The 17777-nt window shown below is 39.4% G+C and overlaps 1 protein-coding gene across 1 annotated transcript; it reads left to right on the top strand.

Annotated features, from left to right (window-relative positions):
• The first annotated feature begins 1108 nt into the window (after positions 1 to 1108).
• Positions 1109 to 16480, top strand: tasorb (transcription activation suppressor b). Its single transcript, XM_073823170.1, has 23 exons — positions 1109 to 1529; positions 2647 to 2792; positions 2919 to 3011; positions 5364 to 5436; positions 6037 to 6128; positions 6637 to 6771; positions 6869 to 6984; positions 7072 to 7106; positions 7201 to 7306; positions 7394 to 7497; positions 7579 to 7682; positions 7869 to 7941; positions 8039 to 8113; positions 8960 to 9658; positions 9880 to 10148; positions 10226 to 10352; positions 11725 to 12581; positions 12682 to 12801; positions 12914 to 13073; positions 13641 to 13740; positions 13824 to 14002; positions 14103 to 14237; positions 14328 to 16480. Exons 1-23 carry the CDS (start codon positions 1220 to 1222, stop codon positions 15755 to 15757), a joined length of 5538 nt encoding a protein of 1845 aa, XP_073679271.1. The 5' UTR covers positions 1109 to 1219; the 3' UTR covers positions 15758 to 16480.
• Positions 16481 to 17777: the final 1297 nt, after the last annotated feature.

Genomic DNA, 17777 nt, shown 5'->3' with positions numbered 1-17777 from the left:
TATTTATACCTGAATAAGATATTTCACATATAAGACATTTACATATAGTCCACAAATGGAAACAATAGTTACATTTATAAAAAATTACTCAGTTCAAAAGTTTACATACACTTGATTCTTAATACTGTGTTGTTACCTGAATGATCTACAGCTGTGTTTTTTTATTTCATGAAGGTTGTTCATGAGTCCCTTCTTTGTCCTGAACAGCTAAACTGCCTGCTGTTCTTCAGAAAAATCCTTCAGGTGCCACAAATTCTTTGGTTTTTCAGCATTTTGTGTATTTAAACCCTTTCCAACAATGACTGTATGATTCTGAGATCCATCTTTTCAGGACAACTAAGGGCCTCATATGCAACTTTTACAGAAGGTTCAAACACTCACTTATGCTCCAGAATGAAAAAAAAAAATGCATTAAAAGCCAAACTTTTGAACAGAAAGAAGACATTTGTCTTATTTTGCCTAAATATCTTTTTTTTTTTTCATTTAGTACTGCCCTTCAGAAGCTACAAAAGGTAAATTTACCCTAATCTTCAAATCCATAAAGTGAATGCATCGTGTTTCCTTGTGGAACATCAGTGAGAATATTAAGAATCAAGCACATGAAAACTTTATAAATTCAACTATTTCTCTTGTGGACTATATGTAAACGTCTTTTAAGAGAAATGTCTTATTCAGGTCCATACTAAATAAAATAAAAAACATGCATTTTGTATGATCCCATCTATTTTGGTAAAATAATTAACATTATGCAGATTCTGCAAGGTGTATGTAAACTTTTGACCTCAACTGTATGTATCATCCTTTTTCATTGAATTTTTGAATCGCATGCGATCACGATATTTGTGAAATGACATATTATGCATGATTCTGGGTGTGAGGAAGAACACAGACATAAGCAGTGATTTTCCCCAAAGAGTTATTGTCTGGCAGCTCGACGATTCGTTCTTGGCACCGATTCTCCGTGGATCTGCTCACTGGATCTGCCAGCGATCAAAGCTCACGGCCATGGCGTCTAGACGCCGCGCAGTACTCTGCAGCGCCACTGGGGGGCGTCAGGCTACGTGAATGTAAACAGAGTGACGCCAGAGTTTTGCAGTGGTGGGGAAGGTATACGTCACAGGCATAATGGCGGAGGCTGGTTGAGAAGGAGAATTACTCCGTGAAGCGGCATTGAAACCAACTTCATCGCCAGCTGACGAGGTGACCGCTGGTCCGAAAAATGGCTTGCAATTTCAGCCAGGAGAGAAAAATCGACAAGGAGAGCAGCAAGGCCGGCGGCCTAACCTTGGAGGATGGCGATAGCAAGAAACAATTGTTGTCAGCCTCTAGCACGGCCACATCCAAGCAAAATGGCGATCAAGCTGGATGTGAAGACGAGCAAATGTCTGAACAAGATGCTTCTGAGCGACGGAGGGGAGGGCTGTCGGACCTAAAAAACTGCGGCAGCTCGCCCTCGACACTACCGAGGACGGCCGAGGAGCTGCCAAGGAGGAATTTTCAGATTCCGAGGAAAATCAAGGAGCGGAAAGGTTGTGTGTCCCATTACTACCACTACTACTGCTATTCCCGAAATGGACTGTTTCTGTTTCACAGCTTGCAAGTTCGCTAAATGCTCGCTCGTTGCCGCTTCGGGCCAAATTTATAGACCTTTATTGATAAGCAAACAGGGAATCTATATAGCGCACCGCGTGATTGGCCTGAAAGGTTTGCACTACTGTTACTTAATGGATTTTTTTAGCTAGTGCACTGCTCCGAGCTGCAGGCTAGTAACGTTAAGTCGGGGACTCTGCACAACACGTGATGATCCGATTCGTTTTTGACGAATCGCGCGAGTCATTTAACATGCATTTTCGTCTCACGGTTGTAAACCTTCACGGAGGCCGGTGTCATTGCTCTGCTAGCTGGCTCTACACTCCTCCTCCCACACCGTACAGTGCTGCCACCCCACATGACACACTTCTTCCCCTCCTCATCAATGGCAGTAGTGTGATTCAGTTGACCACTGCTTTTCTCCCTTCAGTCTTTACACACAACGGTTAGAAACAGCTGTCAGTCCTGTACAACCAGCCTTATTTGGATGCAATGTAGCGCCATTCATTCCCGTACTATTTCCTTATAGCGCAAACGACATAAAGATATGAAATCTTGTAAACAGGAGAACATTGCTTGAATGAAATCGAAAGCGTGCCAAACTGGGAGGTGCTTGTAGTTATAACAGCTTTCACATTGGCATTTGTTGGCGGTAGTGCAAGATTTTTTCTGTTTGTAGGTTCTCTGTATGATATTTCATCGAATTAGGCGCTGAATTGTTTTCTAAATTTCCGATTTTATTTCGTTTTGTAAATGTTTTGATTAGTGAAGCGACCAAGTTCCAAACTAATTGATTATGAACATTTTCTGCTTTCAATTATTTTAGCTAATTTTTAGTCATTGTTGTGAAATGTTATTTTTCATTTCAGCAGTTTTGCTTCTCATTTTGGTATTAGTTTATGTAAATTTCAACATAACACCGTCAGATATTGAAAAACCCATATAATGTTTGAACTAAAATAAAATACCACCCATTTGTTCCCTTATTTACTAGGCAGTTTCTTATTTGAATGCATTGATGTCTGTTGAGCTCGTTTTTCATGTGCCGTCCTGTAGGTCTCCTTCAACACTTGTCTCCAGATTCCAGAGAATTTGAGGAAGTTGTGAAGCTTCTGTCCACGTTCTACTTGGACGCCACTTCCCGTGGGACTTTCACCTACACCAAAGCTTCTCTCATTCACAACGAGCTCTTGGAGAAGGAGGTAATTAGTTTTTGTTGATAAACAGCATTTTTGCTTGTGATTGTAGAAGACTAGATGATTGAAATTGTCCTCGGGCCACTTGGGAGGCAGTTTCATATGAAATGATGTGTCGTTTTGTTTTCATAGTTCATCGAGAAGAAAAGGGAACTGAAGCAGAATGGCAGGACAGAGGCAGAACTCGCAGAATCCTATGCTTTTCTGCTGCCTGAGAGGAATAAGGTGAGACTGTTAGTTTTGCTTTAAAGGAGAAGCTCACTTCCAGAACAAAGATTTACAGGTAATTTACTCACACGTTGTCATTCAAGATATTCATGTTTTTCTTTCTTTGGTTATAAAGGATTCTTTTTTTTTTTTTGTAGAAAACATTTCAGGTATTTTATCCATATAGTGGACTTCTATGGTGTCCGCAAGTTTGAACTTTTAAAATGGAGTTTAAATGCAGCTTCAGAGGGCTCTAAACAATCCCAGCAGAGGAATAAGGGTCTTATCTAGCGAAATGATTTTTTTTAATATATATATATATATATATTTATTATTACAATTTATATACTTTAACATCAAATGCTCGTCTTGTCTAGCTCTGTGTGAACTTTGTGTATTCCGGTTTATGAAAGTTAGGTTATGTTGAAAACTCCCATCTCCATTTTCTTTTCCAAATTCAAAATCATTCTACATTGCTGTTTTGCCTTGTTTTTTTTGTAAAGGGCATTTGATCTTCTTGAACTTCTGCTGCAATGTAGGTTGATTTAGAAGTTGGAGGAGAAAATTAGATGAAGTTTTTCAATACACAGTTCATGCAGAGCTAGACAAGACGAGCATTTTATAAATTGCAACTATATAAATTGTCAGTTTTTTATAGAAAATAACTGATAGTTTCTCTTGTTAAAACCCTTCTCTAGGTTCAAACTCACAGGCACCATAGAAGTCCACTATATGGAGAGAAATTCTGAAATGTTTTCCTCAAAAAACATAATTTCTTTATGACTAAGTAAATTATCTGTAAATGTTTGTTCTGGAAGTGAGCTTCTCCTTTAAGTGACGTAAATATTTATAACCTCAGAGAGATAGTTTACTCAAAAATGAAACTTCTGTCATAATTTACTCACCCTCGTGTTGTTCCAAACCTATATGAGTTTTGTCCTTTTGTTGAACTCAAAAGAAGATATTTTGAAGAATTTGGGTAACCAAACAGTTGCTGGTAGCCATTAACTAGCATAGAATTTTTTCCAGTGGCAAAATTCTTCAGATTATTTTCTTTTGTGTTCAATCGAAGATACACTTTTGAAACAACACGAGAGTGAGTTAATGATGACAAAATGTTCGTTTTTGAGATGATTTTCTCTTTAATTTTGACACTGACTCTGTATATCCTGTTTTATTGAAATGTCTATAATGTATTTACTACATAACCGCCATGGTAATTACACTTTTACTAGTACTTTTGCGCAAATATAGCAATGCAAGCAGTGTTTTCTTCTGAATTAATCCAATTAAACTGCCATTCAAAAGTTTGGGGTCAGTAAGACTTTTGACGTTTTTGAAGAAGTCTCACCAAGGCTGCATTTGATTAAAAATAGAAAACAGTAATATTGTCAAATATTATTACAATTTAAAATAATTGTTTTCTATTTTAATATACTTTGAAATATAATTTATATATAGCATCATTACGCCAGTCTTCAGTGTCATATGATCCTTCAGAAATTTCTGATATGCTGATTTATTATCAGTGTTGGAATCATCAATGGAAACTGTGGGCTTGATTTTTGGGAACCTGTGATACTTTAAAAGAACACCATTTATTCAAAATAAAAGTCTTTACAGTATTTATTTTAATCAATTTAACACATCCTTGCTGATTAAAAGTAATAATTTCTTTTAGAAAAAAAAAATGACCCCAAACCTTTAAATGGTATTGTATATTGTTACAAAATATGTTTGTTTAAAGATTTCAAATAAATGCTGTTCTTTTGAACTTTTTATTCATCAGAGAATCCTGAAAAAGTATTGGAAGGTTAAAAAAAATTCTTAAGAAGCTCAAATGTTTCCAACATTGATAATAAATCAGCATATTAGAACAGCTTCTGAAGGATCATGTGACACTGAAGGATGGAGTAATGGCTGGTGAAATTTCAGCTTTATATCACAGGAATAAATTATATTTTAAAGTATAAAGTATATATTTTAAATATTTAAATATGGTAAAGATTTTTTGCAATAATATTTCAAAGTATTACGTGTTTTTTTGTGTTTTTGATCAAATAAATGCACCCTTGATGAGCATAAGAAACTTATTTTAAAAACGTATTCAAAAAATCTTACTGATCCCAAACTTTTGAACGACAGCGTACAGTGCATCTTTATCAGACTGAAATTTAACTTGAGTTTAGATTTAACTGCTAAATGCTGCATGTCTCACCTTCTTGACTAATTATTTATCAGAATATATGCGGCTTAACAAGTAAACGGGAATGTGAGATTACTCTCTCTGTAAGCCAAGACAGTGATTTGAAAAGGCTTTAAATCAAAAGTATGACTGTAACCAAAGTAATATCTGGTTATCTTTACCAGGCTCACTGGATCTGCGAAAAGGGTCTTTCTGTGGGACATTCGCGGGTCAACAATCTGGGAAGCCCTGCCAAAGGTGAGCGTCCAAAGAGTCTGTTTATATGTTTGGCTGTAATCATTTGCCTGAGCCGAATCTGGTCACTTGATCTTGTGTTTTGGAGTAGTTGAATTGGCCAAAAAGACCTCTGCTCCATAATTTCTTGTGATCACTAGGCCAAATAAACATTAATGACCCAAACTCACAACAGACATTCATTTTTGCATGGAAAAACTGTTTGTAAAGTAACATCTGTTTTATATATTGGTTACGACTATTACTTTCTATTTTCAGAGCATGTTTGAGGTTTTGGACATAGCATAATGTTCATTTTGTTCTTGGCTGAGTGATCAGCAAATTTCTGATTCATGATGAACTTTGTATGGTTTAGTGAAGCAACTGCTGTGTTTTTTAAAGACACTCACAAGCCCTTGAATGTTACTAGGAGTGCCTGAACTGGTGAAATGAAAGGGTTTCTACAAATATTTAATCTTTGTAAACATGGTATGCAGAATGCATTCCGAATAGATTGCTAACAAATTTCTTGGGATTACCTCAAGGCTTTTTGTGGCTCACAGGAATGTCGCCCCAAGTACCTCTCATATCCTTGACTGCTGCTTTTTTTATTTTTATTTTTAGGGGTTTACCTCTCAAAATACTCAGATTTGTTACAAATGAATCCATTTGAAGTGGGTGCTGCTGGAGACATCATCATTTTTAAAGTCATGAAGGTAAGTCATTGACTGAGTGTAAAATTTACGCTTACCATGTATCAAATTTGCCACCCTGGAGCACAAAACCAGTCATGAGGAAATTGAGATTTATACATCAGCTGAATAAATAAGACACAATTCCATTGATGTATGGTTTGTTAGAATAGGACAGTATTTGGCTGAGATACAACTATTTAAAATCTAGATTCTGAGGGTGCAAAAAAATCTAAATATTGAGAAAAGTTCTTCGCAATGCATATTACTAATTAAAAATTAAGTTGTAATAAATTTATGGTAGGAAATTTACGAAATACGTTCTTGGAACATGATCTTAATATCCTAATGGTTTTTGACATACGGTAAAATAAAAAATTATTTTGACCCATTTTTGGCTATTGCTACAAATATGCCCAAGACTGGTTATGTGTTCCAGGGTCACATTTGACTTTGAGGTAGTGTTTAATATTTATAATACATAATTTCGTAATGCTTTCAAACTGTAGTGATCTTTTGTCTTATTCTCCAGGGTAAAGTGAAGACAATATTTGACAACATGCCCAAAAACAATCTTGAGCCCACCCTGAAATATGACAGCCATGTATTCAAAAATGCCAGCAAAGTGACATCGCTATTGTCCTATAGGGCCTTCGAGCACACTCAGGTAAGTGTTACATTTATTTTTTCTGTATGAACTTGTATTATTTGTTCAGACACATGACCTGCAATATCCGATTTCTCTCTGTGTTTTGTTATTCCAGCAATACTTTTATGAATTTGCATTTGAGGAGCTAAGGTCAAGGCCCAGGCATGTGTTGCCATATGCGGTTGTGTCTTTTCAGTACAAAGGCAAAGAGTCAGCCACGGGCACACACAGGTATGAACAAGATCACCAATTACATGCATAGAAAGTGTATTACAATCTGTTTTGTTTTATTTGTAAATGGTTTGTTTTCTCTTTTAGTCGACTAAACAGCGTGTTATATGAAGGGCAAAGAGGTATGATTTGTTCATCTCTTCATATCAGATCATAAAATGATTAAATGGTTGTATTATCTAACTTATTGTATTATAACCCAATTTGATGCTTTAGTTCGGCGAAGATATACGGTTTGGAGTGGCCCGCTGGTGAATAAGGGAGAAGAGGTGTATCAAGTGTACATCCGGTCTTCGAGTCTCCCTCACCTTCCACTCAAACTGTAAGTGTCTTTTTTTCCCACTAATGAAGTTTAACAACAATTTTGTGCTTTTTTTCAATAGCTGTTTTTTTTTTTTTGCTTTTTCAGCCCAGACAAGCTTGACATTAATATGGCAATGCATCTCGATCAAGTGAAGAGAAAGATCCCACCCATTTTGCTGTCGTGGGAAGCGTACAGTGGGTCACGAGAGGGTACGATGAGTACCATTGATGCTTTTCAACCAAATTTGATGTGTCGGTATTGATGTGATAATGTGTTGTGGTATTTTGCAGCATTTAAGTGTGGGATGTACTGCAGCCTGTATGAGGTCATGGGAAGGAATAAACAGGAAAACAGTCTCTCTGGACTGTTGCATCGGCTTGAGAGAGAACGAATGGTGAGCTCATTCACAGTTTATTGAATTAATGTCTGCAGCTTTACTCTAGCAGGGTGTCACTGCCAACCCTCTTCCCTGTATAGTTCTTAAGTCTGTTGATAGAATCTGTGTCACTGATCTGTCATGCAGAATTTAAACTGCCTGGGTTTTATTATAGTCATGCTATAATTAAACTCTTCACTCTAGGTTTTGGTGAAGCCATTGATAGACAAAGGATTTCTCTTCCTCCTTTCGTCTTCTCAGTTGCACACTACCACTGGTAGGTTTATGCACAGTTTTTAACCACATATGTGACATCGATAGTGTGATTTCTTGTGTGGAATAATAGTGGCGGTCTGTGTTTTGTGTCTTTAAAGAGCGACGAGGAAGAAACGACAAGGTTTTGCAGGCACTTTTTGTATTTCAAGAGCAGAGAATCGTCTCAAAGATGAGTAAGTGTTTCTTTTGTGTTTGTTTAGTGCAGTTTCTTTGTATATGGGCCATTCAATAGTCTGTGTTTTGGAATATTTGTCTACTCCCCAGATTTGTCACTACTGAAACACAGTAATAATAATTTAATAAGAAGGCTTATATTGAACTATTAAGATTTAGCTTACATCTTCCTTGTAAATATGTTTTTTACTATTTTATTAAAAAGAGGTAAATCTAAAATAATTACGTTTTAAACAATATTTCAAGTGTGAATTATGAGATTTGTTGTATTTGTAATCCAATTTTTCTTTGTAAAATGCAAAAAGTTGATTAAACTAATATCAAAGTTAAGGATTAATTAGTTTGAATATACTTTGAACCAGAAACTCTCATAACATCATATAATCAACATTTTTTGACAAAACATCCCATCTTTTGGTTGTGACTGCACATTTCCCACTAAAACACTACGAAAACACAATAAAATACAAAAAATTTGCATAACTGCACTAAAATGTGTTTATTTCCCCCAGATTATGTGTTCCCTTTTATCACTACCGAAACAATGAAGACATGTTTCAATCGTGAATGTTATTGTAGTGACAATTTTATGGGGTGACACCCAAAAAAACCCCCCAAAGATGTCACTACCAAAACTCAATTAATGCACTAAAACATACTGTTTGGGTAGTGACATGAAAATGCTGGACACCTAATAAGATAATAATAATAAGAGGATCTTGGTAAACATCTAAGATTTGAATACTTCAATGGTTTTTAAATGTGTTTTTTGCTTGTGGGACAGCCGTTTCCACCAATTCTTACATAGGTGTGTATGTGTTACTGATTCCTCTTTTGTTTTTTAGTTTCAAAGAACTCTGGAGTAGACGAGGACCTTGTTCCACTAGAGCCTAAAGACCCAATCAACCATCAAATAGATGATTTTGTACCCGCCCTGCATCACAGCTTCTACAAGCTGCGTGCCAATCCACCCAAAGAGCTCTCGGCGGGACTAAAACGTCAGGTGCTGGACTACCTCAACCAGAAAGAGCAAGGTGTCATACGGCCTTTCCACATAGTAGAGTACCGGCACAATTTGGATGACCGGACTAACCATCACCCAGCACCTCGTCCTAAGAATATGGATGTGGCGCTGAACTCTTACATATATGGCCAGGCACAGTTCCAGCTGCCTGTGGAGGCACTGCAACAGGGTCTAATAGACAGCCGACCAGTGGCAGCGTCCCCTCCTGCAGGTGCAGAAGAGTACAGTCCCGTCTCAGACTGGGGAGGGTCAGATAGACAGGCGCCGAGTAGCAGTACGGTTTCTCAGTCTAACGGCGGCGCTCAAAGGTCACAGGGAGAGTATGACAAAGAAAAGATGGAGAAGTTGCTAAAGCTGATACAGTTGCATAAGCGGACTTTAGGCAAGGATGAAGGGAGCGGGCCGGAAAGAGAAGAGGACTGGGACGCTGCTGGTCTGAAGAGAAGGCTGGAGAGAGAAGGTCCTGGGGGCGTGAGCAAGTACCTTAGAACAGGTCTGCTGAACGGAGAGCCAGGAAGAGGTGAGTCTGCACCGAATTAATGCAGAGAATATGATTACTTTTTATTTAGTGCTGTAAGTAAAGATGAAAAGTATCAGTTCCTGTACATCACTAATATTCAGAAGCTCATTTGAAGTGTTTATTTGTGCATAATGAGCGAACAGCTCCACCACAATCGAGTGTGGCTGCAGTTGCTCAGAAACATGAGCTCCTTGTTGACATCTGGTTTCCCTTTCTCTTAGTGGTGATGGACAGCATGGGGCTATGTGACACGGACCTGCGGGAGCGTGTGACTCAGAGCGCCTCCCTCCGAGACACGCATGCCTTGCTTAAACTCTTCCTCAGCACGCTCAACAGGATGGCCCAAAACTCTAACACTGCCAGCAGCGAGCCCGAGATGCTCCCCAAAAGCGCAGAGATACACGACCCCAGCGACTCCGCTACACACTGTGACCTTGACCTGCGTGGCAGGCGTGCTGAAGAGGAGCAGGTTACCCAAGATTTCTTAGAGGTATGGACTGTTCCTCATGATTTCTCTTATGTCTCACACAATTGTTGTTTTTGTTAACCTGTAGTATGTGTGTTTAGGAGCAGATGGCCTGCAGCAGGAGCAGCATGGATGTGTACAGTCCCTCTTCCAATTTGGAGCAGCAGACCTCCCGTCAAGCAGAAGCCCCACATCAGAGCCACCCTCTCTGGAGGGCGTCTACTAGAGGTCCGTCCGTCCCCAATTCTGTGTTGAAACATGCTTTTAACACAGAATTGTTTGTATTATTATAAGGGCTGTCCTCTAATAGTCAGCTATTCATCAGTCAAAGAGAAGAGGCTTGGTCGACCAAAATTTTATTAGTCGTGCAGTTAGTTATGGACAGATCATTAACGTCTGGTCTATGTGGTAATATGGTACATCAGGCAGGACATCTAATCGCTCACCTATCATTTATTAACCTCAAAGTTGGCTTTTCATCTGAAATACATATGTAGTAGCAAATTTACATGGCTGCTTAATCTAATGTTTCCCTAGAAAAATGTGGGCTATTCAAGTGTCTATGCTGAGTGTGAAAGCTGAATTGTAGCACGCTCACTGCATGACAGATGGAGGTGCCAGTGCGGTCACTTGCTCTTAAAATACAAAAATAGTCATATTTGGTCATACAGATAAAAGTAATACATCTTTCAAATCTGTAAAGACTGTTTATTTGTGTGTATTTAGAATAACAACGAAATGTTGCACTTTTTTAAAATAATGCAAGCATGCAGGATGCGCTTTATGCCGTCTCGTTCTCTGTGAACCAATTCTAATGGAAAATATTCTCAGATTATGTAATCTGTATGAAACATGCATACAGGCACATCACTACAGTGGAGATGAGTTGTTTTTCTAGCTGTTTTTCCCTGACACAGTACTAATTATTATGTCTGTGTCTGTATTTTCTTTTTTTGCGTGTTTGAGCACTTATTAGGCTATGTTGGCACGGTTCATTCTGATTTATTAATAAACATGCCACTAATAGTCGACTAATGCTTAAAATTAATACTAGACTACAAGTGAGCCAGAAAAATTATTATAAACTTTACAAATTACACTGACCTAATCTCAATATACACTAATGTTCAAAAGTTTGAGGTTGATAATACTTAAGTTTCTTATGCTCTCCAAGGCTGCATTTATTCAATTAAAACACAGTAAAACAGTGTAATATATAATCTTATCAAAATCATTATAGGGACAGATGACCCAAAAATGAAAATTCTGTCATTAATTACTCACCCTCATGTTGTTCCAAACCCTGTAAGATCTTTGTTCATCTTTGAAACACAAATTAAGATAGAAGACAGAAATGCAACTAACACATTTAAGGGCCAGAAAGGTAATAAGGACATCGATAAGATAGTCCATGTGACATTAGTGGTTCAACCTTCATTTTATGAAGCTACGAGAATAAGTTTTGTGCACGAAGAAAACTAAAATAATAACTTTGTTCAACTATTTCTTCTCTTCTGTGCCAGTCTTTGACTTCTTTCAGAGTTATTAAAAAATTTAAAATCATTAATTGATCAAACTAATATACATTTTCTGTTTTTAGCTTTAGAGAGTGTTGGTGAACCATGCTTGAGTGGAGGGGAGAAGCAGGTACCCTCTACAAGTAAAGTAGTCGACACTATCCTTGACAGTGAGTTCCAGAACCTCTGCACAGGGATCCAGAGTCTGATGGAGGCCCAGCATATAATTTACAACACTCAGCCTCCTTTGCCGCGATGCGAGGAACAGGCTCATTGGTCAAGCCCTGCATTCTCACCTTTCGTATCCAAATATGTCTCGCCGCTGCCTGTTCAGAGCTACGTCAACACACTCTGTGAAAAGATGAACCGTTTGATCCGGGCTCCCAGTGCATTTGTGCAACCTGTGGCTGTTGTGTCACAACCTGCTGTCGCTCCAGTGCCAGCCCCCTTGCCACCTGCTCCACCCCCTCCTGCCATGCCGGCTCCTGCCATGCCGGCTCCTGCCCAACCCACACTGCCCTCACCTCCTGCTCATCCTCACACTAAAATATCATCTCCAGTGCCTAAGTCTCAGGCTTTGTCAAGCAAACCACAAGCTACCCTCAAACCTCCCTCTTCAGGCAAGCACCGCCTCGGCACTGTCAAAGAGGTCCACCTGTTTTTAGGAGAAAAATCTGCGGACCCCAAGAGTTCAGATGTTGTGGAAAATCCTTTGTGCTCCCCATCAGCTGGAAGTGCCAGTCAACCTCCACTTGCTTCAGTTCCAGAGATACCCCCGGAGCCTACTCATGCAGGAACCTTGAGCTCTGTGGGAGGCAGCGTTATTGGGCAAATCAAGCCGGATGTTTTGTGCACACTGATGGAGATCATGCAGAAAAATGCAGTAAAGTTCTACATTCAACGAGGAGATGAGGAGAGCAAACTCTGCACTGAGATCAAGGTCTGAAAAGTATAAAATGTCAGAAAATTGAGCGTGGCTTGATACATTTCACCAACCTTTGAAACACCTTATCTTTAACCTCCTTTGTTTGGTTTTACAGGAGTATTTACGAAGCCTTGGCAACATCGATTGCAACCCTCAGAATTACCTGGAGAGCAAAAGTCAGCAGAAGTTCATGATCATTATTCAGAATGAGGATATAGCCACTCATGTACATAAGGTACCTAATAACTCACCACTCTAAACTTCTGTTTTGTTATTAGTAATTAGTTGCACAATGTAAACTGAGAAGCATCTGTATTGAGGCATTGTTTCGTCTATACTCCATTTAGATCCCAGCACTGGTGTCTCTGAAGAAATTGCCCACAGTTTACTTTGCTGGAGTGGATAGCCTGGATGATGTGAAAAATCGAACGTACAATGAGCTTTTTGTGTCTGGAGGTCTCATTGTGTCGGATGAGCTTATTCTCAACCCTGACAATATAACATTAGGTAAGAGCAAAAGGTAGAATGTGAAGGGGTTTACAACATCTTCGGGAACCAGCTCTTTGAAATGATCTGGACCACAAAACCAGTCATAAGTAGCACGTGTATATTTGTAGCAATAGCCAAAAATACTTTGTGTAGGTCAAAATGATTGATTTTTCTTTTATGCCAAAAATTATTAGGAAATTAAATAAAGATCATGTTTTATGAGGGTACTTTGTAAATTTCCTACCGTATCAAACCTTAATTTTTGATTAGTAATATGCATTTCTAAGAACTTCATTTGGACAACTTCAAAGGTTGGTGATCTCAATATTTGGATTTTTTGCACCCTCAGATTCTAGATATTCAAATGGTTGTATCTCAGCCAAATATGGTTCTATCTTAACAAACCTAACATACATCAATGGAAAGCTTATTTATTCGGCTTTCAGATGATGTATAAAAATTAAATTTAAAAAATTGTACCTTTATGACTGGTTTTGTGGTCCAGGGTCACATATTTAAGAAAATTGCTACTTGTTGCTACTTCTGTTACATTGAGACTTAACACACTGACATTTGTGTTTACAGAGAAGCTAAGGGCTTTTCTCAAATTTCTGGAGGAACAGGGTTCACCCTGGAAGTGGAAGGTCCACTGTAAGACTCAGAAGAAGCTTAAAGAGCTCAGCAGGTTAGAGACCGAAGGATTAGCGCATTTTTCCAATCCTGATTGACTACTAGTCTCCATTATCTCACATATCCTCCCTTTCACAGGTTAAACACAGAGGCCCTGGATCTGTTAAACCTGCTGACAACCTACCAGAAGAAACACCTTGTGGAGTTTCTGCCTTATCACGAGTGTGACACTCCATCTAGGCAGGCTCCCGATTTGGACTGTCTGGTCAAGCTGCAAGCTCAGCACACTCAGCTTCGACACCTCATTTTCCTCACAGGTATGTTCCTATGGGCTCTGAAATGTAGGAATGTTGGTATATGGAGTTGTCTACATAAAGTTTACATTCCTTGATCAATCGGTGCTGTGTTTGTATACAGAAAAGCATGACGACGCGTTGTCACAGTTCTCCGGTAGTGGAGTCATCATTGCAGATATGAATGACATCATGAACAACTTCCAGAGTTTGATCAGTGTCCCGGAAGATGTAGCAGTTGCTACCCTACCTGAACCAGGTAAAGATTTCACAGTCCTTTGCTCTTCCTAACAAAATTCTAAAAGAAATTATAAATTTCAGTTTTGATATCTTCTCATCAACTTCTCAGTGGAGCCTGATGCTGTTCGAGATGAGGAGGACATGTCTATAGACTCTGAAGATGACATGCCTGTCATCACAGAGACGTCCATTCAGACTGAAAATGACCTGAAGGAACCGCAGGCACCTCAGCCACCTCCACCTCAAACCGATGGATTTCGTCCTCCCCTTCCTGACCAACCCTCTATGGACCCCATTAGCGATCCTCTTGTACAACCAAACCCCTCTGCCTACCCTACCCAGGGCTCTTTCTCAACAGATTACGCAGCTTTAAAGTCTGCCATCGCTCAATATAAAGCTGCTAGTCAGGAGAGCGCATCTAGACCTGATGTAGAGGACACACTGGCAAGTTTCGGGGTGAACCCCCACCAGAGCTACCTATGTCCCACCTCGGCACAGTGGAGCCCTTACTCTGGTTCTCCCGCATACCATATGTCCTCAGCATATTCGTCCCCAGTTAGTGTGGCCTCCAGAGGATCAGAGTACAGTCAAACTCCCGCTCCTCCTGGAACCCAACCTCCAACAAACACCTCCATTGTTCAACCACTCACGGTTCCTCTTGCCCTCCCTCAGCCTCCGGTTGGCTCAGTTGAGGTGCCTTCGACTCCAGAATCAGCCACCTCTCTTCAGCCACCTGACAGCGCAGGAGTGCCTGGGGTGCCACCGGCAAGCACTGCTAATCAGTTAGGACTTGCTGGGTCTCAATCTGCGAAGATGGGTGTAGAGTCTGCTTCCGCATCCTCTGCTTCATCCTCGTCCTCTCTTCACACCACTTTCCCTTCCTACCCAGATGCTTCGCTATTTCCAGCCCTCACTCCAATTCCCCCTGTTCCAACGCTTTTCGGCTGGGCTTCTGCACCTGGGGCCCAGCAGGGTTATGCGGCTGGAAAGAGTGGGGCAGGATTTAGCGGACTACCCTCCACCCAAACTGAGGCCACAAGGCCTGCTGATGGATCATGGGCAGGAGCCGCTGAGAGCAAAACCGCTCGCGGACAAGAGGAAGAGGTAGGTGCTCCTACTTCAGCAACTTCTAAAGTCCAACAAGAGGCCGTTGGAGAGAAAGGAGGTGCAATGAGTAGTTCGACCACGTGTGGCCAAGGCAGCAGAACACCAGTGAACTCTAACTCCGAAAGTCAGGGTGGCAGTCAAGCCCCTCCAACCAGGGGCGGCACTCCTAGCAGAGGACTTTTACCTATTCCTGGAGCCCCAATGGGACCCTTGTGCCGAGGCGGACACAACAATAGCATGTACAATCCCAGAGGTGGACATCCTGATATGATGCGTGGTGGTTTCAGGGGTCGAGGAGTTCCGCCGCATCCCATGAGATCTAGACCAGGTCGGGGTCACATGAGAGGGGGCCCATCCTGTAATTGGGGTTATCCCCCTGGAAGGGGAGGGGGTGGCCGGTCAGACTACTATTCGGACTACACCTATAACTAAATGCCATAGGGATGCCGTGCTCCCTCACAGACTACTGGCATTAGGAATGTACATATTTAACATTAAGAGCACATCAAATCAAAATATCATGTTCTGAAATAAAAAAAGGAAAAATTTAAATCTGGTTTTGTATGAATGAGATTGGTGACTCAAGTCATTGGCCAGATTTTCACTGTTTTCGGTAATGCTCTTCCTAAACAAGATGTTTGAGAAACCTTGTTCATACCACTATATTTATATTGCCAAGAAATGTAATTGCCTTTCAATGTTTCATTTTTGTCAATACTTTTTGTTCGGATTTTCAAAAAAAAAATGGTTTGTGAACAAGGCGCAAAATGCAGACAATATTTTTTTAAAGAGAAAAGTGTGTCATTCTTCATTTTAGCTGTTTTTTTTTTTACATTCTTGGTTGTACAGATGTTCTATTAAAACAAGGTTGTATCAAACGTTGTGATATTGTGTTCAGTATTAACTCATATGTGTGAACTCTTTGTATATGTACAGTTATTTATGATGCTATATGAAAAATGGTTACAGATTTTCTTTTCCAATACGGTTAATCAATGCCAAAGTTGTTTATATGTGTGCATTGGCAACATTCGACCTAATGGTTTTACAGCCGGCCAGCAGAGGGCATCACTGGCCTGACGCTGATGCAGTTTTCTAAAGAGATTGTTTCTTGTCAAAAACGAATTAATGTGTTTAAATATATTATGAAGATTATGCATCTTGATTTCAAATCTGACTCTGAATTTGCCCTTTGTACATGACAAACGTGAATATGGTTAGCTGAAGTTTTGTAGAAAATACCTCAGGGCATTTCACAAAATGTTACTATTTACCAGATAAACAGCTATGTCTCTGAAAACAATGCGTAAGATTTTATTCAAAACACCTTTTATGCTATTTTTATATTTCAACCCAAATGAGCATCATGTGGTTGGGATGAAAGTTGTCTGTTGTTGTTTGGTTCCGCCTGCATTTTGCAGTCTGTTAATAGAAGAATTGGGTATTCCAGAATTGGCTGTTGAAAGTTACTTTTAAAAGTAATGCATTACAATATAGCGTTATTAAGTAACTTATTGAGTTACTTATGGAAAATAATGCATTACATTACTTTTGCGTGACTTTTTGTCACCTGAGCTGGGCTTGCTTGTCCTTTTCAAAACAAAAAATCCAAAAGTTTTACTTTTGAAAACTGTAAAGGCCCTCTCACATCAAAAGTAAATTAATAAGTCTCGGCCTGACGGAAGTGTCTCTGCACCTCAACACGGACAGTAGAGTAACTTGCGTTACTTATTTGAGAAAGTAACTCAAATAGATATGTTCTTGTAACTTAGTTACTTGAAAAAAGTAATCTGATTACGTAACTTGCATCTTTCACTTAGTCTTTTAGTGATGCTTGATTTGGAAATCTGTATTATGCTATTCTGCACAATAATTTTTTATGTGGCTCACCGGTTTACATTTTCAAAGCACTTGCATTCTTTATATATAACAACAGTGTAGGTTAGAAACAAAGACAAGTCGAAAACACGGCAGCAGCATAAGGGAAAAAAGAAAGCTTAAAGGATTAAGGAAAGGCTGAAAAATCACTGGAGTACCTAGTTTTGCCTCAAAGTCTAATCTGCTAAAATCTGACCCAGGGTCATCTCATCTCTCATTTGATACAGTCATCTTTCAAAACAACATTAGTATTACAAACAGCACAAAGGCAAGGCTGTAACAAGGCAGTCACTGTTATATAATGGCAAAACTGTAGTGAAGTTAATGTTACAAATGAGATTTACCACATCAAATGTGATGAGTTTGTTGACAAGATTCTGATAAACTGGTGAGTTTTGTATGTTTAAAAATGAGAGAAAGCTTGAAGAGAACGAGATCTAATGAGAAATGATTGTATAGATCACATAGGTGTGATTTTTCTTTAATGTAAAGTTGCAATCAAAAATTTTCAACCCCCCAGAGACTGCAGTAGTTTACAAATACATGCTTTTATGAAGATTCAGGACTATAAAAA

The sequence above is a fragment of the Garra rufa genome, chromosome 18 (assembly GCF_049309525.1).
Source record: "Garra rufa chromosome 18, GarRuf1.0, whole genome shotgun sequence".
NCBI classification, from domain to species: Eukaryota; Metazoa; Chordata; class Actinopteri; order Cypriniformes; family Cyprinidae; genus Garra; species Garra rufa.
This window is presented reverse-complemented; position numbering and strand designations above follow the sequence as displayed.

Coding starts and splice junctions, on each gene's coding strand:
- tasorb (XM_073823170.1), top strand. CDS start 1,220: ATGGCTTGCAATTTCAGCCAGGAGAGAAAAATCGACAAGGAGAGCAGC. Junction 10,149..10,225: donor TTACCCAAGATTTCTTAGAG/GTATGGACTGTT, acceptor ATGTGTGTTTAG/GAGCAGATGGCCTGCAGCAG. Junction 13,741..13,823: donor AAGCTTAAAGAGCTCAGCAG/GTTAGAGACCGA, acceptor TCCCTTTCACAG/GTTAAACACAGAGGCCCTGG.